General features: G+C 45.5%; 1 protein-coding gene across 1 annotated transcript in view; it reads left to right on the forward strand.

Annotated features, from left to right (window-relative positions):
- WWC2 (WW and C2 domain containing 2) overlaps positions 1-24,497 on the forward strand; it is an 851,690-nt gene that overhangs the window by 217,420 nt on the left and 609,773 nt on the right. Inside the window, exon 2 of the mRNA XM_085641882.1 lies at positions 26-135. Within this exon, the coding sequence (XP_085498008.1) occupies positions 26-135 (110 nt within the window). The remainder of the gene's footprint in view (positions 1-25; positions 136-24,497) is intronic.

The raw sequence follows: 24,497 nt of genomic DNA on the forward strand, positions 1-24,497 counted from the left end.
ACTTGCAATTTTACATTTTTCATAGGTTAACCAAGCCGTTGTCATTTGCGGACTGCGTTGGTGATGAACTGCCGTGGGGATGGGAAGCTGCCTACGATCCTCAAATTGGGGTCTATTACATTGACCATGCGAACCGTAAGTAAGGTTTCACATTTATGCTGAAATCACATAAGAGGTTTGACATGATCTGGTTGATATATGAATGGGCCTGCAAAAGTGGGGAAAACCTCTTGTTTCTATTTAATTCACAAGCATTTCAAAATGTTGGAGGTTGAGGGGAAAAGAATATTGAGCATGTGTTGTTGTCACTTTCTGACCTTCTAATTTATAGCGAAACAAAATGTATTTGAATGTATCTCCTTTTGACATTTTTGATGCAGTTTCGACCAAACTCAGGGAGGAAAAAGATAGGGATACATAGCAAGAATCAGAAAGAACACATCTATTGAGATTTAACATGTGGGGGGAATAGAGAACAGTGGCGGCTGGCATCTACGGGAACTGGGGGGGGGGCGGCCGTGTACGTGTGACAATAATTAAAACAAAATACTTACCTGAAGACGAACACAACGTCCTCCCCACTGTACTGCAGCATGAGAGCCGCACCCTGAATGGAGGCATCAGCCTTACTCGGTGCCCCACAGTGCTCTAGCAGCCCTCACTTGCTCTAACCCAGTTGTCTTAAGACAGCTGGGTTAGAGATGTTTAAAGTGCGCATGTGGGGCTGACCGTAGCAAGACGGCCGGCCAAAAAGACATGCACACTTTAAACAGTGCATAACAACCCATCCTCATCCCTGAATGATATCACTCAGCAGGCCCCACCCAGTCCTGGCACTGTTCCGTATGAAGGATAAAAAATAATTTTATTTTTCAGCTCTGGGGCTTTGGGGGTAATTTAATTGGGCCGACACTCCTCCGCTCCAACGTAGGAGCCGCCGCTGATAGAGAGAGACATCCAAACACATTTTGGATTAAACTATTAGTAAAATTGCAGGGCTTCAAAGTAAACTTTTATCCCACACATTGTGATATTGTCATACCTGGCTCTGGCGAGCGGCGTTAGGACCAGGTAGGACGAGATGCTGGGGGGGAGGAGGGAGAGAGGAGGAAGTGGAAGTGCAGAGCGCAGAAGAGGCGCACACACTCAAGAGAGAAAAGGAATAACGAAAGGTTGTGCATATACTCGTGCCTGGTCTCTTGCTTATTTCCCTGAATGTGCTCCCAAGCGCCTAAAATACCAGCTGCATGTGGAGCTGCAACCGCCACAATGTTTCATTCAGTCCAAAGCCTGATACTGCTGCTCATCGTGTGCTGCCTCGTCGTGCCCAGTGTAAGCCCCTGCTCATTGCCTGCTTACAGCCTCATTGCCTGCTCTGCTCACAGCCTTGTGCACAATTGTCCTCCTCGACAGCCATATTGTAGTCAGGCCATACAACCACAGACCCTGCAAATCTCACAGCGGTCATTTTGAAACCAGGCAGACTTTTTGCAACCTTGATCACCGACAGATCCTGACACTGTCAAGGCACTCTACACCCTTGCACCTCCGGCTGCATGCCCCAGAGCACCTGCTGACTGTCTCAGAGAGAGTCAACAAGCCACATTTACACGTCAGCATGTTGGTGCCCCCAGACACCTTGCAGAATGCACAGCTAAGTTCATCACAAAATGCATAGCCAGGTCCAGCAATGCTAGGTGTATCCTTCCTACACCCCCCAGAACCTCTGGCCCTCACGTCCGGCAGCAGCATGGGTCCAAGATAGCAAAGCTGGCTAGAAGACTTCATGAAGGGGTCACGAGTTACTGACCCCAAACAGCAACTCACTGCCCAGCGCAACTTGATAGGCAAAGACGACAGACAAGTCATGAGCGAGGCACTGAACAGGAAATTCCTTCACAAACGAAACCTGGATTACGAATGATACACCTTCAATTTGGCGTCACAAGAAAAAGACGAGCAATGGGTGACTTCATTACACGTCTGAAACTGCTAGCTCGCTACTGCGAATTTGACAACTTCAACACGGAAGATGCACTTTGCCTACAAATTATAGAGGGGTGCCAGTCAGAGTCACTACGTTGTCGCTTGCTACAGAAACACTAGTCACTCGACGACATCGAAGAGCTGACGCGAATATATTATCAAGCCGAAGACCATGCAAAAAAGATGGAAGCTGGAAAAACAGAAAAACGCGAACAAGCCTTCTGACTCCACTCTCAAACAGACTCACGGCGCCAGTCAGATTACAAAAAGCCCCCGAAGTCTGCAAGCCAAACTCGCAGTGGGAACAAGAACAGCAGCAACAGGAAACAACAACTACACTGTTACCGCTGCGGACAAGACTACCCTCACATGGTTCCATGTCCTGCCATGGGACATTGCCACCGCTGTGGGAAAGAAAATCACTTTGAACTGGTGTGCCAAGCATCCCGCAGAGAATCTGCGCCAACAAGACGCACACCTGGACCTCGCCACCACGTGAGAGCAATACGTGAGAGGCGAGACAGGTTGAACAGCTAATCAAGATCCAGGACACGGTCGCACCACACATACCATTCCTAATGCTCATCATTGAGGGAATCCTCAGCATGGTAGCACACCCCGACAGGCTAAAGAAATACCCGAGGCTGCACATACAAATGGGAAATCACCCAGCAAAATTTGTCCTAGACACCGGAGCGTCGCTCAACTACATAAGCGCTAGAATACAAGCAAATTAATCCATAACCCAAACTACAGAAGGCTACTGTATGCGTCTTCACATGGATGTCCAAAGAGTCCCTACTGTGTCTGGGACAGTTTCGCACGTCTCTAACATACGAAGACAGAACAGTCCACGCACGGATTCATGTTATAGAAGGACCCGGAGCAGCTGACTATCTCCTCAGCCTGCCCACAGCTGAACACCTAAAACTAGTGGAAATCCTATACAAAGTTGATGACACGCCATACATCATCAGCAATTTCCCGAAGTTATTCACCGGACTTGGCAAACTAGCCCACTTCAAAGTCCGACTACACATAAACGAACAGGTAACACCTGTAGCTCAGCATCACCAGAAGGTACCTTTCCACCTCCAACAAGCAGTGGAGGAGGAGCTACAAGACCTACTGAGGGTGACATTATCGAAAGATCGACTGAACCACACCGTGGGTATCCCCAGTAGTAGTACCTAAACGGGGATCGGAAAACAAAGTGTGCGTGGACATGAGGGCCCCAAATACAGCCATAGAACACGAAAGACACCCGGGACCCCACATCAGTGACATGATCACTCTCCTAAATGGGGCAAAAGTCTTTTCAAAATTGGATCTAAACAGAGGATATCACCAGCTTGAGCTTCATGAAAAATCCTGTTATATTACCACTTTCTCGACACACCAAGAGCTCTTCAGGCACAAACACCTTCATTTTGGAATTTGCTCAGCTGCAGAAATATTATGAGAGGCAGTGAGGTGAGTTATCCATCATATTGCCAACTCATTCAACTACAGCAGTGACATCTTGATAGTCGGTGACACCCTCAAGGAACACAACAAAGCTTTAGATAGAGTTTGTCACGCTCTTCTAAATGCCAAACTTGCACTCAATCTGGACAAATGTGAATTCCACAAATCGACACTAAAATTCTATGCCACATCTTCTCCAGCGATGGAATGCGACCTGACCCCGAAAAAGGGATAGCACTGGCTAACACGTCCTGCCCCTGAGATGTCAGTGACATACGATCTTTCCTGGGCATGGCCAGTTACTGCACCCGATGTAAAAACAAAAAAGCCCAAGCCACCATTAGCTACCCCCTGCGGGAACTCACAAAACAAACCATTCCGATGGTCAGCCAAATGTGAACAAGCGTTAAACAAAATCAATACTGCAGTAAGTTCTGTCATCAACCTGGCATACTACGACCCTCGCAAGAAAACAGAAATCACGGTTGACGCGAGCCCTGTAGGACTCAAAGCCATCTAGGATCAGTACGAAGACAAAGGGGACCAGTGACACATTGTGGCAACGCCTGCAGCAGTCTCACGGACACCGAGAAAGCATACTCCCAGTCGGAGAAGGAGAGCCTGGTGGTTGTGTGGGCATGCAAGCATTTTCACATCTTTGTCTGTGGGAAGCACTTCACACTGACCACCGACCACCAAGCCCTGATAACCATATTTGGAAACCCCTGAATGAAGATGCCAACAAGGATTGAGCGCTGGGGCATTCGCCTCCAAGGATACACCTACACGATCATCCACAGTCCAGGAGAAGCGGAAAACCCAGATGAATATATAATATATATTCGCATGCCCCCACAACCGCTAGGCTCTTCTTCTCCGACTGGGAGTATGCTGTCTCAGTGTCCGTGAGACTGCGGCAGGTGTTGCACACAATGTGCCGCTGGTCACCTTTGTCTTCGTACTGAGCCAAGATGGCTCCGAGTCCTACTGGGCTCGCGTCAACCGTGATTTCTGTTTTCTTGCGAGACATTCCAAGGCCTCAACACAAACGAGGCACTCGCTGGCGGAAGAATATATCCACTTCGTCGTCGATCAGGTGAGACCACCAGCTGTCCCATTGGAAGCGATCTCAGAAGCCACTGCAAAAGAAGCCACGCTTCAAAACATCATGCACCGAACGCCAACTAATGAAAGCGTCCACGCACAGGAACTACTGTCCTTCGGCATGTCAAAGATGACCTTACAAACAGCGATAACGGACTACTTCTAAGAGACAGACGTATTGTAAGAGACAGACGTATTGTCATCCCACAGCAGTTACGTCAAGGAGTTGTCAACTTGGCACATGAGGGACACGGAGGTGAAGTGGCAACGAAGAAAGCTCTACGGGAGCATGTCTGGTTCCCATCTCTTGATCAATTGGTAGAAACCACGCTTCAAGACTGCCCTCAATGCCAACTGGTAGGGTGAGAAGAACCGCGCCCCCGCTCCAGATGTCGGACCTCCCAGACAGCGTATGGCAACAGGTGGCCATTGACTTCTTTGGGACGTTGAAGTCAAGGAAATACATCATCGTCATCATGGATGAGTACTCCAGATTCCTCATCGCAGAACAAGTATCGTCAACAAGAGCCACCATCATCATACCGATTCTGGACGAAGAATTTGCTGCATGGGGAATCCCCACGGTAGTCAAAACAGACAATGGCCCGCCAATCAATGGACGCGACTTTGCAGAATTTGCCAGACACCTCAATTTTAAGCACCGGAAGATCACACCCATGTGGCCTCAAGCCAATGGGATGGTAGAAAGGTTTATGGCTACAATAAAGAAAACCATACAACAAGCCGAACTGGACTGGCGAGACACCCAACTTGCACTCAATGAGGTGTTGAGAGCATATCGAACCACACCGCACAGCACCACCAATAAATGTCCAGCCACTCTGATGCTGGGAAGGACACCGCGCACCAGAATACATGTCGCAGACACCATTGTGCGTTCCAGCTCCCCACCCCATGACCACATGACGTTGGCAGAAGTTGATAAAGCCAAGAAAGCGAAGATGAAAGAATATGAGGATGAACGCCGCAACGCTAGAACATCTGACATCCAAGAAGGGGACTGGGTGCTGGCCAGACAAGAACAGAAGGCAAAGACGGACAGTTGATACCGTGACCAGCCTCTACGAGTGACGAGTCGGAAAGGAACTATGGTCACGGCTGCCTCTGAAAACAAGAGAATCACACGAAATGTGTTGCACTTCAAGAAGTGCAGTCCAGCAGCCTATACCCACACAGCCGAGTCAGAACAGGACACAGATGACTCTAGTCAAAAAATTGAGACCCATGAAAGATTCGAGACAGTACCAAGCTTAAGAGGCTAAAGAGAACTGCCCCTTTTGCGCAGGCCGCAGAGAATCATTCGGAGACTCAACCGCCTCATCAAGGAATTCTAACTGAGTGAACATTGTCCTTTAAGAAGGGGGAGATGTGATATCGTCCTACCTGGCTCTGGAGTGCTGCGTTAGGACCAGGTAGGACGAGATGCTGGGGGGAGGAAAGAGCGAGGAGGAAGTGGAAGGGCGGAGCGTGGAGCAGGCGCATGCACTCAAGAGAGAAAAGGAATAAAGAAAGGTTATGCATATACTTGTGCCTGGTCTCTTCCTTACCGCAACACGACACACATAAATAGAATTGCCAAATAAGCCAATTTTCATCTACATACTCTCAAATAGATCCAATGCTTTCTTTCACCTGCACATTTCTAAACCGCTGGACATGAACTCTCTCCTGCATTTGGAAGTGCCAATTCTAGCGGTATCCTTCATGACGCACCAGCATCAATCAGGGCAGCCCTACGTTGATTAGCCAGACTTCGGTTTCCACCAGAAAATTCGATCAATTCTCACAACTACATTGGTGATCCATTGAAACAATCAATATATTTAACAATTGTGTTTTATAAAGCCAGCTCAGGTTGTCAAATAGTAATCTAGGCAAGAATTCATTCGCATTGAAGGTTGTACCATGATGGAATGAGAGATATTGAAGAGGGTAATGTGTCACTGTGGACCGATCACAGGCCAGGACCACTGACGATGAGAAAGCTAATTAACAAATTAAAAATGTACGTGACCTTTACGTGTTGCTAATTATAGGCCTTTAAAATGCGCACAACTTATAAATGTGCACAAGTTCTCCCTCTTTATAACAGAAAAATATTGTGAATTAATTTGCATCAGCTGGTCGTGGCTGGCCTCTGTGAAACATTTCATGGGTTTAGGCTGTAGCCTGTAAACAGAAGTCATTGTTTATTATGTGAAGCTTCTTTCAACAAAACTGTGCAGGAACAGCAAAGTGCAAACACATGAATTTATGCAATGTATTTTAAAGTCATTATTTTACTTCTGGTGCGAAGATTCATAATGTATTTGTATTTTAACAACCGTATTGCTCCAGACAGAAAGCAAGAGAAATGACTTTATTTTGTTGTAACACCTTGCTCCTAAGCCCGGGCTGACAGAATGATATGTATTTGAAAAAGCCACAATCTTGCTCTGTATTACGCGCAGGGTGCAGAGCAGCATAAATGTTCTTCACTTATAGGCCAGTGCAGAGAGAAGCTTTTTGTGGGTTCTTGGTTGGTTATAGTTTTATTTTAGAAACTCTTGATTGCAGGCTCACTTTAACTTACTTGGTTCAGTTGCACTGTTTGCTTTTGTTCATGTATTATCAGGCTGCCTCGAATTGTATACAATCTATTTGAGCACATATTATTTTTTGATGTGCAGAGTATTGTGTTACATATTCTGAAAAATGTGGTTATTTCAGTGTCTTTTTAATCTGGTTTGTCTGCTGTTTCCTTGGACAATATATGTGCCCTGAGCATACAATTGATTTTCTTTTGTATACTGCTTTTGCTGGCTACATTTCTGCTGTAACTTTAATTATTTTCACTGAGAAGCCTGATGATAAGAAGACCAAGTGAGAGCCTTTTGGTAAATTATTGTTGGCACAGTTTTGAAGCCACTTTGCCTCCCGCTGATCATGCAGATCGATCCTCTCTGATAGAATGAACGCGTCGACAATGAGACAACACCTAGTAATTAAGGATACATCTGTGTGCTAGGAAACCCTATGGGAATTATAAACATAAATTCATTAATTATGCAGAGATTGCTTATTAACTGGTGCTGATGTCTTCAAGATCCGGTAAGAGTGGTAAACACCTGGTCAAGGTGTTAAAGACGCGTGCACGGATATGTGCACTGTAGTAGCTGGAGGGCTCTCTATTGCTCTTTGTGCATGAAACCTGATTGGTACCAAGACCAAAACCAACATTTCAAAATGAGTCCTGCTGTTTTGGGTAAAATGCACACACTTTAAGATTTTGTGCTAAAGAGGCATTCAAATATGCCAGGTGCATAATGGAGGTAACGCTCAGTGTGGACTGGGTTGTGAGGGAGCACGGTTGCCGGCTTTGGAATTGGCTGAACTGCCAGCATCATGCTTCGGGAACGGATTTCTACTTCCTCACTGTTACCTGTTACATTTTATTCGCTTTTGCGGTTTTCAGTTGTGTACGACTGGTGAAAGAGTGATCCAGTCTTTACAGATGTTATTTAATTCACTGCCTAATGGGGCGACCATCTTTTGCCTCTTGTGTGTCCATTTACAATCATGATGTGACTCTAGGGCCCCCATTTAAGCTTGGCAGGGGGAGACGGAAGCCCTTCTCTGCCACTGTCCTGATTCGTACATGCTGCCATCAATTCCAAGGAAGGGCGGAATCGGACATACCGCAAATTGAATGGAGCGATCTCCACATGCACATCAAAAGCAGCCCACCAATTATCCACCGTGTTAGTATTGATGGCTGTGCTTGCTGCTGAGTTTAATGTGGACACTAGTAATGAGGTGGCAGTAGCCCCCTGACCAATCCGCCTAAGCTTAAAGAGCCTTCAGGAATGTTGTGAGCCTTAAGGATTATTATTGGCCCTCAGAGTACTTGTGCAACAGGTGTGAGCTCACCAGCTCTCCGAAGGACCGTGCTAATTCGTTTTGTGGCATTCTTTTGGCTGCTAGGTTGTGCAAGCACTGGGTGGCATATGGGGAGCACGTTTGTTAGGATCTGACACCACCTATTGCTGCATTAGCTTCAGGGTGCAGGACTTCATGTTGGCCTGAGACGAGTTTCCTGCCAGTGCTTTGGTGCTTATGCTAACGATGTGTCCCTCTGATAATTTAAGAAATCCCAGAAGCACCGTAATTATTGCAGCCTATCTTGCAACCATTATCAATAATGTTGTGTTAGCTGCTTCATTTTTGCAAAATGAAGTGAAGGTATACGGATTAACCACCCTTCTACATGCATGTTTCCCTGATTACCTACAACCAGTGGTCTAACCCCACTCTTTTCCACCTCCAGGTCAAACTGAGAAAAATACATTAACAATCAGGATAATTTTGTAATTTGATCGTTGTAACTGATTGTTCTTGTTTATTGAATGTTTCATGTTTATATTCAGTTTTTTATTTGCATTGTCCTGTTATGTATTTTCCTTTGCTTTGTTCTTTTTTGCACGGTAACTGGAAGCTAGGTTTTGCCCTGACTTTTGATGCTGTATATGAGTGCAATAAACACAAATAAAAAGACAAATTCTGGAGCAATATGACCAAGAGCCCTGTGACTTTCATCGCCATCGGGTAGTCTGCAATTTCTAAACGGACAGCAGACGTTTTGTGTGCGTAGCCCTTCTGAACCTTTTGGGGCCTTTTGTGGAATGTATGTTGAAAATTCAAGGAACGGATTGTAACATGGCTACCAGCACGCACAGACACAGAAGGTTCAATGCAGAGTGCGTGGGTAGAAAGCCAGTTCTTCCGTCAACACAACACACACCGTATCTGTGAGCAGTACAATCTCTAAACCAGCTGGGCTGACAACTGTAGCAATCAGCTCTAGGGACTGGCGAGCAGTTGAAGGGCAGGGCAGGAGGCAGCAGGTGCATTCTGGGACTGGCGGTATGCAGGTAAGCTGAGGACAGAGGTCAGTTGTAGTTAGCAGTTGCATATGAAGATGAGCGGTAGATTTACTTAGGTGATTTATAGTGGCAATAGAGTAACTGGAACAGATAGTGAGGCTTTGGAAGAAGATTCATCTGCAGACTCCAGGCACCATGCTGCTTCACTCATTGGAATGCCTTTTTCAACCAATCGTTTCCATGGTTCATCCACATAATCAGACAAGAACCACATTGCACTGTGTTAGCAATGGGGAGAAGAGATTGACAGCAGGTCCAGGGGCAGATCATATCTTTTCCCCTTGCAGAGGAAAAGAGCATAATGTGCGGCGACATTGCTGAAATACATAGCAGTTATAAAAAAATTAGGGAAAGATAATTTGATAGCAAAATTCCAGAATTTTCATTGTGAATTATGTAACTGAAAAAATACACTGCATACATAGGCCTTTAGAAATTCTTAAATGAACATAAGGTTAGGAGCTAACCCTCACATAGGCTTTCTAGACAGACTATGCATTGAGTTAATTTGGCTTATCAGTGAGAGTTTAATCATACCTCAACAAAGTTGTTAGATCATCTAACTGATATTGCATTTCAGCCGATCACATTGAATTCAAGGCAGACAAGAATCATTTGGAAAATTTGGTAGAATCCCATAACCAGTAGCTGTATATTGGGTAGAGGGATATTTGTTAACTAATACTGGCCGCAGCAATTTAAACTTGTTTAGTCTGCTTTATTTCCCTCAACTTCAGTTTTCCATTTGGTTTTGAAACATATTTCAACCCTCAAGAAGTCAGAAAGCTCCCTGCGCTAGTGTGGGCTTTATATCTGCCCTAGGTGAATGTTATTCATTAGATAGATTCAACAAGTTTATGTAGGTGCATTTAATACAAGGGCTAGGCTTTGAAAAACTGCCCTCCAGTGGCTGCAGTTCCCACAGTGAAATATTTGCCAAAGGAGACAGAGGGCCAATCTGGCCTAGTCTCTGCCAAGTTGTTTGTCTTGCAAGAAGAACAATTGATGGACAGGATGCAGAACAATGTCATACATTCACCCTAGTACAGAGGTCCGGGCTTAAATCCATCGTTGTTTTGCTCCCCATGCCATTACAGTTTGAACCCAGCCATATGCAAATCAGTCTTGACCCTGCGCCCAATGGGAACAGTCCAGTCAGAACTGCCAGGCCAGGTCCTCCCTGGACTGGAAACCAGCATCGTAGGACCAGTTTCGGGGTTTCACCCCTCATCAGCTAGGATAGCTTGATTCCAGTGGCATGGAGAGCTATCCTGGCTGATGAGGGGTGAAACCCCGAAACCGGTCCTAGGATGCTTGTCTCCAGTTCAGGGAGGACCTGGCTTGGCAGTCCGGGCTGGACTTTTCCCATAATGCATAGGGTCAAGACTGATTTGCATATGGCTGGATCTAAACTGGGGTGGTATGGTGCGCAAAAGAACAATGGATTTAACCCAGATCTCTTGACTGGGGTTGAATGTTTAGATTTGTTCTGCATTCCATCCATCATGTGTGTGTCTTTTGCTTTCTTGCCCAAAGTGCACTTGGTATGCCCAGACATGGGTCCTGGGCTCACTGTTCCACTGGATGCAAGCTATCCTGGCTGATGAGGGGTGAAACCCCGAAACCGGTCCTACGATGCTTGTTTCCGGTCCAGGGAGGACCTGGCTTGGCAGTTCGGCTGGACTGTTCCCATGAGGCACAGGGTCAAGACTGATTTGCATATGGCTGGGTCTAAACAGGGGTGGCATGGTGAGCAAAAGAACAATGGATTTAACCCAGATGTCTTGACTGGGGGCGAATGTTTTGATTTGTTCTACATTCTGTCCATCTTTTGTGTGTCCAGGCGAGAGAGCGAATCCAGATAAATATCCAATAGGCGATGTGTTATTGTTGCCCAGTTGAGGACCGCGCGGATCTTGAGTCATTGCTTTGACAAGACACACTTTTATTGCAGTGCATACAGCCTGGTGGATAATCTCCACTACGAAGTGCCTATTTTACCTTAATTTGCACACTTCTCTTCAATAATTCATTTGGAAATAGTGTCTGTATGGGCAACAATAACACATCGCCTATTGGATCTTTATCTGGATTCGCTCTCTCGCTCAGATCCCATTTGATCCTCTTTCTATTTACATGCTTGCTTCTCTGTGGTGCAGCTCCGACTTTGTTTGGTTGTTCTATATTCCCTTGGGAAGGGAAGCACCCTTGGACAGGAGATGTATACGGAGAAGTGCACACAAGGATATTTAATATCATCCAACATAAAAAGTTTCTGGTGATTGACGGTGCGAGTGCTGTATCTCTGCTTTGGTCCACTGTCCATACTCCAAGTATACTATTTCTACATTTGATGCCAGGTGATCTTTCACTACTGCTCGCAAGATTGTCTTTTCTCCGATGCAGTGGGCAGTATAAGATGAAATTGAATAGTTCTTTCTGGCCACTGGCACAACTTTTTGTAGAGGCCAGATTACTTTTGAGTAGCAGTTTTCATAGTGTGAGCTCTCCAGGAGTGGCCAGGGCAAGCAGACTCATCCCTGTGGGGTTTGTCATTCTTATCACGTAGGGCTGGGTGTGTTGGGAAGCCTTAAATATCTCAAGGTGCCCTGCTGTGTGGAAGTGATCTAATTCTAAAGCATTCAATTTTCTCTCTTTGTGAAGATATTCCAATTGCTTTTTCCCGCAACATGTTTGCACTTTTGAGTGAGATAGATCTCAGACTTGGATCTGGGGGGCCAGTTTCAAAGTCCAGCATCGACCCTTCCTTTTCCCAATTCTGTGTGTATTTGGATTCAGGGTCATGCTTGAATGCCCCTTCTAGGGTTTGCCAACTGGGTTTATGGTTCTTCATTAGAGTACTATACTTTAATATTTTTTTTTTACTAAGCTTGACTTTCCTTACACCTTTAATCAGAGCGTTTTTGTTACAGTTGTTTTAAGTACCTTATTAGTATGTTTTTTAATTTTGTTGTTGCAGTTTTACATAGCGCGAAATCGACCCAAAAGTATTGGAGCGCTTTACATGAGCACCCGTTACATTAGAAAAGGACGCTTTCATTTTTTTTAGGCAAGGGGAGATTAATTGATTTACCCGAGTCGCAGGATGTAGAGCCGACGCCGAGAATCGAACTTGGTTTCCCATTTCAAAGTAGGCACCTCTGGCCCTAAGCCACATGGTCTCCCCAAAGGTTGATAATATTGTTTGTATATAAATTGATACTAATAGCTTATATTGTCTGTGGTCTCTTTATAGATGTTCTTTTTTCCTAATTTCTTTTCCACGTATTCCTTTCTATTTTGTATGGCTCTGTGCTGCCACTAGTTTTTTTAACGTGCTTATTTAATAATAACGGTGCACTTTATCTACCATCTTACGAAAAACTCAATTATTTTATTTTTATGTGTTGGTATATTCAAATTACGTGTAATATTTTCTTGAATAGCATACTAGTTGTATTCGTTTCTTTATTAAGTTATTGCAGGCCACATTCCGTCGATGGTGCCCTAAGAGCTTACCATGACACAGCAGATTCAAGTGAGACATTGCCCAAAGACGACATAAAAAAAATTGACAGTCACGCTTTAACTAGCACATTTGCAGAATCCCTAACACCGAATAGGGACATATTTATTTGTATACTTTGTACTTCTGTATATCAAATAGAAGATTATAAGCGCGCATATTTGTTTGACCAATATATTTAAACGATGCCAAGTAGAATTTAAACTTTTTTTTGAAAATCGGTAAGATTTTCAAACAAACTGGAAAAACTCCACGTAGGCACTGTGACAAAAAATACGTGTTACTGTAGATTTGTTAATTGATTTCAAGGAGAAGTGAAGTGTTTGCTGCGGAGACTTCTCAGCGTCGCAGCCCGTCTGAGGCCAGCGGTGCATGCGAGCTCAGCCCTGCATGCCTGGCATAGCTTGTCTCCATAGTAATGTCACGGGACCAGAAATAGCAACGCGGCTTCCTCGGAGCAGTGCTTGTCTTGTTTCTCTTTCTTAGCACAGCTCGCTCATTCCTGAAGTCCAGTTTGCGCCTTTCCTTCCTTGCCCTCTGTTTTTTGTTAATAAGACCTTTTATTTGCGTTTGTGGTTTACTACGCTCGAGTGTTAAACTTGTAAGAGTTTTAGTAAAACACCTCCTCGGACCTTGGCGGAAAATCTCGGTTGACTAGGTGGAGCGTGCGGTTATTGTTCAGAGCGGCTCCCTTTGTGTGCGTCTCTGGGAGGTGAGCTGCCTGCGGCGAAGGTCAGGGGCGGGTCATTTGTAAAACATGCCAAAGGCTGGAGTCAGAGCTTCACGCCACCTAGCGCCATGCGTGGAATGCGCCGCACTCCGAGGCACCGCAGAGTTCAGAGATTCATCTTTAAGGTGGCAACGGCCCTTGAAACTTGTAAACAAGTGTGTGTCTCTTTACCTCATGTTATCCTCTCATACACTAGACATACACTTCTACTTTCAGAGGTAGAGAGCAGCTTGCAAAGCTCGCTGATAGAAACAACCCCAGGACATATATTGGACTTTTATGGGTTTGTAATATTTTGTAAGAACCTAAACCAAAATAGGAACACGTCACACGGGTCCTTATATGTTGACACTAGTCGAAGTAGTCATTACACGTCATTTTCATATTTGCATAACCAGCGCAATAGCACCTGCTCTTTACGTGTATGAGTCAGGACTGTTGACATACTAGTGAAAGGGAAGGATGCTTTGGGCCTCAAAATGACTAATGGTCATGATGCTGATATTATCACATGACCTTTAATCCTAGCACTGCACTAATTAAGTGCCTTCAAATACCGTGGGACACAGGCAGGGCCTCTTCAGATCTGTAAACAGTGGAAACAGAGGCGCAACTAGAGCCAAATTTCGGTTGGGGGGGCGGCTAAGAAAAAATTTCGGGGGGAGCTGAATCTTTAAGCAATAGGCAGAGTGGAGCAGATTTCGGGGGGAGGGGGGCGAGCGAATCTTATCTTTAAGCAATAGGCAGCGTGGAGCTGCAGGGGCTATTAGAAGGGGTGAAACAACAGCGAGGCCTCATTAACATGCAAATGGTCTTTTAAAGACCTGTGAAGTGTGCTTGGGTGCGGCTGTGTGTGTGCCGGGGAAGCTGTCTCATCCCGGGCTGCCACACACGACGGGGGGGGGGAGGGGGGTCCAATGGGTGTTGTGCGCCTGAGTGGAAACAATCACAGCATGGCCCAGAACCATTTAGTGTCGCCTTTGCTGTGAGTGAGGGAATACAGCAGACATGCTCGACCTAAGCCGGTTGCCCCAGAGACACCGTTTGAGATTATTAACACCAAGCATAATAATCCAGATATACTTTTTAAGAAAACAGTAGGATTTCCAGGGAGCTCTGAGGGTTAGCTAGCAACGTTTTCCATTACTTAAAGATCTTGCTCCCAATACCCAGAAAAAATATTACTCTGAAGCTACAGCTCATATGTATATATAAATATATATATATATATGACACTGCGTTCCGCCCTCACAGAACACCAAAACACGAGCCCGTGTGAGTGTTGCAGATGGTTTATTCGTCTACAGTTATGATGCCCAAAGCGTTTTGGGTAATCAAAATGAGCCTAAAACGCGTTGGGCATCATGGCAGTTGCTGAATAAACCACCTGCCACACCCAAACAGGCTTGTTCCTTGGTGTTCTGTAAGGTCGGAGCACATCGTCCTTTAGATTATGTTTACGGGCTTTTCCACGCCCATCAAACTAGCAGCCGCATATCAATGGCCTGAGGGTGCTTTGCAAATGCAATTTCTCATAGGGATTTTGAACACAACTACAGCTCGAACTGCTGAACGGAATTACACCAAATTTGGCAAAAAGCTTGCTCTAGGTCTTGAACTCGGCCGAGTCCCAAGAAAAAATGACAAAAAGCATAAGGAGACAGGGTAGGAATAGCATGGCCCCTAGGGCTTGTGGACGGGTCCCACAGAGACCCTGCTGAGGGCCAAAATGTTTTTTTTAAAAAAATTCTTGCGATATTTTTTGCTACCCCGGGCAGGCCAGGTCTGGGGGAGATTTATTTATTTATTATGGAGAGGATGGCGTAAGTGGCTTCCCCCCAGGCAGATTATGGCCCAGGGGATCCCATCTCCCAGGGCCTGGCCGCATATATAAATGGGCAGGGGTAGCACAGCCCCTTCCTGGGCCTATTTTGGCCCCAGAGACCCCTTCCTCTAGGGCCTGGCTGAATTTCAAAAAGGGAGGGGGGCTGCCTGGCCTCCCTCACGGGCCGATATTAGCCCTGGGGACTGCCACCCCGAGGTCTTGCCATTTCCAAAAAGAGGGAGGGGTGCCACACGCGCCCACCTTCCCAGGCTGTTTTTGGCCCCAGGCACCACAACCCCTAAGGCCTAGTCATGCACATAAAAGGACCCAATAATGGTCCTGAGGACCCAATCTCCCAGAACCAGCTCCAGTTATGTCCCACAGTGCCCATGACGGCACATAGCAGTTTCCCTGCTTGCACTGATGCAGGCCGGTTAACCTGTGTATGCTCTCGCTTGGCAGGAGAAATGTCAAAGCTTCCACCAAGAGTGAGCAAACATTAAGCCATCTCCCAATGCACAGGAGTATGAAAAATGCTCCGGCCCGTGTGGGACATACTTTTAATCTGTTTCCCTGCCCGCAGTCCTTATTTGATACAGTGCACCCAACCACAAAAAGCCATCAAAACGCCTTTGCCAGAAAACATGAAGTATCTTCAATAATAGTGCTACTGTATACCAAACTTGTAGGGATTGCTATGATATAAATCTGAGTATTACACGAACATTCCGGGTGCTGATCATTTAATAATCATTCTGCTCAGAATTTAAAGAAAGCTGCTAACATGATGCTCAATGTACAACTCTTAAAATTCTGCTTCTCACTTATGCTAACATTTATTCTAAGCGCACCAGGCAGGATCCTCACCATGGTGGAAATTTCCTTCACCAAACCTAAATTTCATCTTATCAAATAAATGGGATTGCACCAGCACCACCTCCGAAATAGGTGTTCGAGCGCTGCGTATACTGCTGGGTGCCCTAGAACCTGTGGTGACAATTTTGTTTTCTCAATCATTACACATGTGCATCAAAATATGGTTCTAGTATGTTAAATACTATGCAGATTCCTACATTTAATAATGAAGTTTTTGCCTCCCTGGAAGACCTCCGTATCAGTTAAGGTCTGCCTTCGATGCACAGTGGTGCAGATGGCAAAAACCTCCCACTGCGAAAGTTTATAAAAGCATATGAACTGCAGATCAAGCATTCATCACCTACTCACATGTGCCCGATCCACGCCAACCCCATTCTGAAGAGCAAGAGCTCCTTAGCACCAAGTCTCCGGCGCTCATTCCCATCTGAGTGAGGTCCGGTAAGATGTTTGTTTGAGGGTGGTATCGTCAGAATAATGACCTATCAAGTACTTTAAGGCATGGTGATCCACCCCCCCTCTTATTGTACAGATATTTGTTGTTTCCTGTTTCTCAATGTGTATCCTTTCCAGTTTTTCCTTGCTAGTTATTTTACTTTCTGACTGATAGAGTGAGAGCTAGGACACCAGTCTTTCTATTTCAATGGCTCACCCCGATAAAAATGGCAGCACTGTAGAATGAATACTGTAACTATTTGGAACAAAAACACTGCAGTCTTCCAAAGAAGGATTTTGTATGTAGTAAATCTTTTGCAGTCTGCATCTAGTTTAACAGATACATTTCCTCAGTGTTTCTAGAACATTGTGCAGAATAATTTCATAATCTGAGGACAGCATCATTGAACCTTTTCTGTGCTAAGGTGATTTTGAACTTCAGGGACCAGATTGTTTTCCTTCAAAAATTCCCAGCAATGGCAACCTAATGCATGTATCTCCTTGGTCTTGTGGTAGCCGGACAGATTTTGTTTTTGTGGGGCTTATTGGGGTATGTGGCTGGTTGTTGGGGAAAGACCTGAATGAATCTATGTTTGCATGCTGGAAACAAATGCAAATGGAAATGTGATAATTTATATTATTTTTTTCCCAATGAAATTGCTCATTTTTTTCCAAGTACCTTGTAAATTCAGATTCGGGCATAAACAGGATTTAAAACCTAGGTAGCCTAGATAGGAAATTCTGACCTTTACATTATTAATCGTTCATCAGCAATCTGGAGGAAAAATTGTCCTAAAGAGACAAAATATGTGCAAACTACAATAATACATGCTATGCCTCATTCTGACCTGCAGAACTCGGAGTGGAAGATTATTCCGTGTTCCTTACTTTATATAATACATTTTATAGGGAACTTGTGAAGGAAGTGACCCGAAAAGGGTCACCCGGGTCACTTAACAACCACCTCTCTGCCTTCTTACAAATGAAGAGTTGGTCGGACAGTAGAGAATACAAACCAGATTATTTATTGATTATACTGCAGCAGAGCCCAGTCTGACTAGCCTCCGGGGATGGCTGTCGAGGGATTGAACCCCATAGGCATACAATTACATTATGTACGTTTGGAGAGTCCACAAAGACCCGCCTACTATGGAAAAACACTAGCAGGTGTCGCAATACATTGGGGGTACAGAGCATAAGTTTCGATTCTGCAGCTGGGCTAAGGCTATCTACTGCCCAAGGTCGTCTGGCCTAACCTCCCCACCAGACAGATTGGAGGAGGACTCCATCCCAAAGGAAAGGCATGCACTAACGAGAACACTTACAACCACAGAAGAAAGAAACTCGGCCTTGGGAAACAAAACTTACAAACGATCGTTTGCGCAAAAACAACCAAGCAGCAGTTTCGATTATGAACTAAAATGGCATCCAGGTTACAAGATGGTTTTGCGTTTGCTTAGATATACTGACATGCGGTCCCATCAATATTAACACTTGGCACCACACCATATTCTCTGCAGTCCTTTTGTTCATCATCCTGAATGGTTGATCAATCTAAATGTCTGTGTCATCTGTGCAGCTGTTTCCCTCCCTAAAAGTGAAGAGATGTATATTGTGCTGACTAATTGTGTTTCCCATGAGTTGAAGGATACATGAGTTGAAGGGGCTTCCCTTCCCTCGTGTTTTAAAGGGGATCTCCCAATATGAAAACACTGGGTTGCTTCAAAGAGCAGTGGACTGCTTTACAGAGAACATTTTATATAGCTGCAGCGTCTTGCATATGAGGCAGTGTATGAGGCAATGTGTACAGAACAGAATGGTATGTATGAGAGTTTGTATTCATCGTTGTACTGGATTACAGGGAATAAGATGAAATGAACGGGTGCACATTCACACTGATGACTGCGCACCTTCACAAGCTGAATCGCGTTAGAGTTGTCCCAGCAGTATGAATGTTCTGTGATGGCAAAACACTGGCAAATTGTGTGCTGTACAAGTACCACCACCTAATGTAAAGTAAGGACCTTATGAGGTTTTGTGGAGATTGCCACTGCCAGGCTCTTCTTGGGTTTGGAATAATTGACAGTTCTCCCTTGGCGACCATGGGGTAGCAATATGCTTACTCAGATACGCTGTCTCTCATTCTCTAGGAGGTCGACAGCTTTTTAAAGATGTTTGCTGCAGTGGCAGAGCTAGGGCGGAGCGGTTCGCCCCGGGCGTCACCTTTGTGGGGGCGTCAAAAGCTCTAGCCACGCCACTGGTTTGCCGCATAGGTTCATGGCCAAAGACAGCACCCTCGAGATTCAGTGCCGAACCGACTTGTCCACAGCTCTATTAATGTTACCCTTCTAACAGCCCCCTTCCATAGGGAATGCATCTGAAGAGGTTACGAGAAACCAACACGCGAGCATCAGGAGAAACCAACAAGCGAGCATCAGGAGAAACCAACACGCGAGCATCAGGAGAAACCAACACACAAGCAGAAACCAACACGCGAGCACCAGGAGAAACCAACACGCGAGCATCAGGAGAAACCAACACGCAAGCATTAGGAGAAACCAAACCAACACGCAAGCATCAGGAGAAACCAACACGCAAGCATCAATAGAAAGCAAAGTGGCACTTAGTGGACAGCAGCAAAGACACAATCATTTTCTGAAAAGCTTGAAGCACTACTGTGCTGATAGACTGGACAGTGTGGATGACATCTCTAATTCCTAAATTCATTTCCTGATAGTTGTAGGCTGTGTGGCGCTTTTATTGGTAATTGATCATTACTCGCATGAAACCGTCAACACTAATAACTGGGGAAACATGATCATTGCCTCCTGTTCTGGCACAGAATGCGGTTTTGTGAGATCATACAACACTGTTTTATCTGCCGTAAACCTATTCGCGCATGCGCAAACGCCTCATGATTTAGATTAAGGAGTTAGTACTTTACCATGAATAGGAAAAGCTGGTGGAGCGAGAAATACGCGTAAGGATTGTTTACGTATTTTGTTGCTGACGAACAGGTGCTTTTGGCATGGCAGGTATGGTAATTGATCACAGGCCACGATAATATTGGTCATACTGCTGGGCGAGCGGTCAGCGCTTGGGGTGGGGGGTGGGCGGGTAGTGGTGGGGAGATGGGAAGTTAAGAATTGAAGTTTACAATAATGGAGGTGTTGTAGCGGTTGTGAGAAGATTTGAAGAAAGGTTTGACCGAGATTTGTTGGGGAGGTGTTTGACAAATGTTGAGGAGCGCTATTTAGGGGTGGCAATATTTCAGCGCTCCAAGCAGCAGTCCAAGCTTTTGGTAAAGCCACGCAAAAAGAAACCCACCCTCACTCGAGCAAGGCAGGCAAACTATGAGGGGCACTGTCACCCCGCCCTGCAGGGGTCGAGGCTTTGCGATGGGGGCTCTCCTTCCCAGCGGGGGCGCTTGTTTTAGTGCTTTATGAGGGACTTACGCGTGTCAGGAGCTCGGTGTCTGATTAGAGGCGACAGCTCCTTATCTGTGTTTGCAATTAAACATGAAGCGCGCACTGTCGGAGCACAGGTGCTAGGCGCTTGGAGGGGCACGGTTTGGGGGATTAGTTCACAAAGAGAGAGAGACGGGCCCAGCACAGATGGCTGTTTAGGGTGTATTGTGCGTGTCGTCCCAGGAAGACCTGACCTGCCACACACGCCTCCCTTTTCTTAGGATCGCACAGATATTGCCCCCCCCCCCCCTACAGAGCAGTGACCCCGGCAGGCTGCCGGCGCTCCATGTCGTTGCAGATTAATAGGAGCACCCCCAGGTAGAGTCTGACTTCCGATAAAGTAGCCTGGATGTGGGTTCGTACAAGAAGTGTGTTCCGGTTGTGAACTCTTGCTAATCCGAACATCCAGAGGCGGATTAACAATGGCATGTCATACATGTGCGCCCTCACACATACCCCTGTGCATGGGGAGGCCCACCATATTGTTGGACTTTCACAAGCCATCCCACGGTACGTATGGGAAGCTGCTGAGTGGCCTAGCAGTAGCAAATCCAGTCTTTGCTGTTCAAAAATGCACTTTTATGGCTTAAAATGCCTTTGTGGATGGGGCCCGTTGTGGTGGCTGTTCTCATGAGCCATATGTCACCCTGTGTTACCTTTCTTTGTGTTATTTCCGACCTCACTGTACCATCTACATTCAGTGGTCCATGGCCATGCCCTGCACACTTGGCATTTTGCTCCTCATCTTACTGTACCTTCTTGCATCTGAATGATTTGTGCCGTGCATCCAATTGAACTGCCTCTTGTGCCCTCCTAATGTCCCCTATTCATGTAGGCGATTAGATCCCTGTATCCCTGTGACTTTTACATCCCACCTGTCCATAACCCAGGCATCTGAATTATCAGTGCTCTGATCCACTGTCTATGGCAATGTTCGGTTATAAGGATTTGTATAGCGCACGTATGACCGGAGAGGGTATCCAGACACTACAATTGATGTGTAGGCCGATCAGAGCCCCTAGTTTAACAGCCGGGTTTTCAGTTTCTTGTGGGACTCGAGTAGAGCTGCAGGTTTCGGCAGCGATGTAGTAAAAAGAGTCCTCCTGTTTTCCCTCTGCGGATGCATGGTATGTGTGCGAGGCAGAGTGTGGCTAAATGCAGTTGCCTAGCTGGATAGTGGAACTTAAGAGGGTGGTTGAGGTAGGCACGTCTGGTGTTGTGGATGTGGTTGTAGGTGTGAATGAGCAGTTTCAATTGGCAGTGCTTCTGGATGGGTGGTCAGTGCACCTCCCTCAGGTGGGCCTTGGTCCTTAGCCTGTGGTCCAGGAAGCCTACTCAGGGGGTCGGCGACTGCTTAGAAAAGTAAATAATATTAGCAGATTAATAGAATGTACATAAATAAAGAAGAAAAATGTAAAATTGAATATTTTAAGACATTCTGCAAATGTGAAGGAATTTGAAATTGGATGCTAAAAATGAAGTTGGTAACCTCATAGATTTGTGGGAGCAGTGTAAGTGCATCAAAAAGAAGATAGTATGAATGATGAGTGGCTTCGATTGGATTTAGAAAAGCTCCAACCTTCCCATGAAAATGTAGCTTTTTAAAAAATGTGTTTGTAAATTAAATAAACTATTTCATAATTTGTGTACTTGGTTGATGAATGCTGGTTTCTGTATTTTTGTGTGTATTGTTTTGTGGTTCAAATCATTGAAAATGCATAGGCCGAGGTCAATGGCATCCAGTAATGACTCGGTGGGGGTCCGCAGATTCCAACAATGATTCACTGGGGGCCCCTGGGTTCCAATAATGATTAAATAGGGTCCACAGATTTCAAATGGTTAAGAACTACTGGTCCATGATGTCTTATGTGCCTGCTTATTTGTACCCTGATGCATGTGAGACACTTCTGCACCACACCCCTGTAAACTGTACCTTTTGTGGCCCATCTCGGCATACTCCCATACATTGATTTGCACCCAGCTTCCCTTTTTCCCTTTTAAATGAATTCTTGTGCTCCACCTAAATGTTCAGCTGTATCAAGTGAATGATTGTATCCTTCCTTTTTTTAAACAACTTTATTTTGTCATTTTAAACAATGAAATGGCCTTTACAACATGTCTAGATAGAGTGATCAATTATACATGGACATGCACTTTATGACAAGTAGAACAACAAGGCATGAAAATAGTATTTCAATTGATAGCATTCCACACTTGTATTTGCTTCCTGATCAGTGAGATTGTCCATCGCTTCCATCCCGGCCAGGCTTACTGATTGTGGGGGCTGCACATGGTCTCTGTCTCTTTTAACATAGGTGGGGAACGGTGTCCCTATTTTTTCAAATGTATACACTGTGTCTCCCACAATGGTTGTTAGACGTTCCATCGTGTAGATTGACCATACCTTCACCCACCACTGTTCTATTCTCAGCAGTTCAATATTCTGGCGTCTCTGGGCTATCAACAGGCGTGCCACCATAAAGAGAGGCATTATCAACTTTTCCACCACCAGAGAGAAGGGGGCAGGTTCCCTAACACCGAGGTCAGAGGGTAAGGGTATGTGGTAACCCATCGTATTCGTGTCCCTACCTCAGATGATTCCATCCAAGAATATATTGATGGGGTGGTGCCCTTCGTCTTGCCCCTCTCCTAAGTGTACTATCACATATCTGAGTGAATAGTACTCTACATTGTTGTGAACTATGCATTTTGAATCCCACCTAAATATACTCTCATGTGTTTGAACCATTGTTGCTCTATGCCCTGTGCACTGTTCCTTTTGGACTCCACTTAATTATGTCCCGTGCATCTGAGAGACTGGTACAGTACATGAACGGTACCTTTGGTAGCGCGATTGATGCCCTGTACCTATGATTTTATTCCTTTTGCTAAATCATGTACATGTAAGCTGCTGCTGGGACTATGTCGCCTAGGGCTGCAAGCTGCTAGAAACCAGGATCGGATTGGCAGGGTGGGCAATTGGCCGATGCCCGAGGGGCCTGTGGCAGAGGCCAGCTAGTGGGCTGCTTTTTTTCGTCTGTGGATCAAGCAACTTCATATAAATGGGCTAATTTTTCCAATGGACTGCTGCAGCTTCAGGTGGGAGGTAGTTTGATCTAGCCTCCTCTTAGTTAGCCCTATTAATTATTATTTGCAGAATGACAATAAGGTGGCTGAAGTATGTGTATTGTGGGTTGCACATCCTTCCACCCAGGGTCTCAGAAGGTGACAGTGAGCCTTTGATGGAGGGGCGTCTTTTGAGCAGTGTAATTAACAAGTCTTCGGTGTGGGGAGGAGGCTTTAGTCCCCACAGCAGGTCACAATGGATGGGCAGGCAAACCGCAGGTGCCTGCTGCCAGTTTTCTCGAACTGTGATTCCGCGTTTCATTCAAATACTGTGCAATGGAATGAGCGAGAAAGCACCAAGAACCACACAAGTTTAAATCACTTTGCGTTTAAAAAACATCTGAATATAAACGGATGAAAAGAAAACACCTTTTTCGCCAGTGTCACTGTAAAAAATAAAACCCATTTACCCTCGATCCTGGGATGAAAGGTGAGAGGAGAGAAGAAAAAGACAGGGAGAGCAGTGCTTAATTTGAGCCGGAGCTTTCCGGTGCTGAGCACCGGCACTTAATTTGTTTCCGGTGCTCGGCACCAGCACGTAATTGTCAACACCATAATTAGAACAATCTACACAAGGTGGCGCTGCTCATCTAATTTAGAGATGAGCAGAACTGTAGTTTAGAAATACAATATACATTAAAATAATGCCTATACCTCCCTTCCCAGCCATTCCTTTAGCTTTGGGGGCCTGGAATAATCTGAACTGTCGCATTTACATGTGAGAGAGATGGTTAGTAGCTGTTTTTGCAGCGATGACAAGGGCGATGGGTGGTGAAAGCTGCAGTGGCCTCCTGGTCAGAGCCCTGGCACTTAATATTTGACAAATGAAGCACTGAGGGAGAGGGACGGATAGACAAACAGAGGGGGGAGAGGAAAGATTGGGTGGAAAGAAGGGGATAGACTGGTATAGAGAGTGAAGGATGGGAAACAAAAGTGGAGCGAAAGGAGATGGCAAAGAAAGAAAAAGAGTGAACAGTGAATGATGAAACAAAGCCTGGATGTAGAAGAGCATGCT

This window comes from Triturus cristatus, chromosome 2_2, assembly GCF_964204655.1.
Source record: "Triturus cristatus chromosome 2_2, aTriCri1.1, whole genome shotgun sequence".
NCBI classification, from domain to species: Eukaryota; Metazoa; Chordata; class Amphibia; order Caudata; family Salamandridae; genus Triturus; species Triturus cristatus.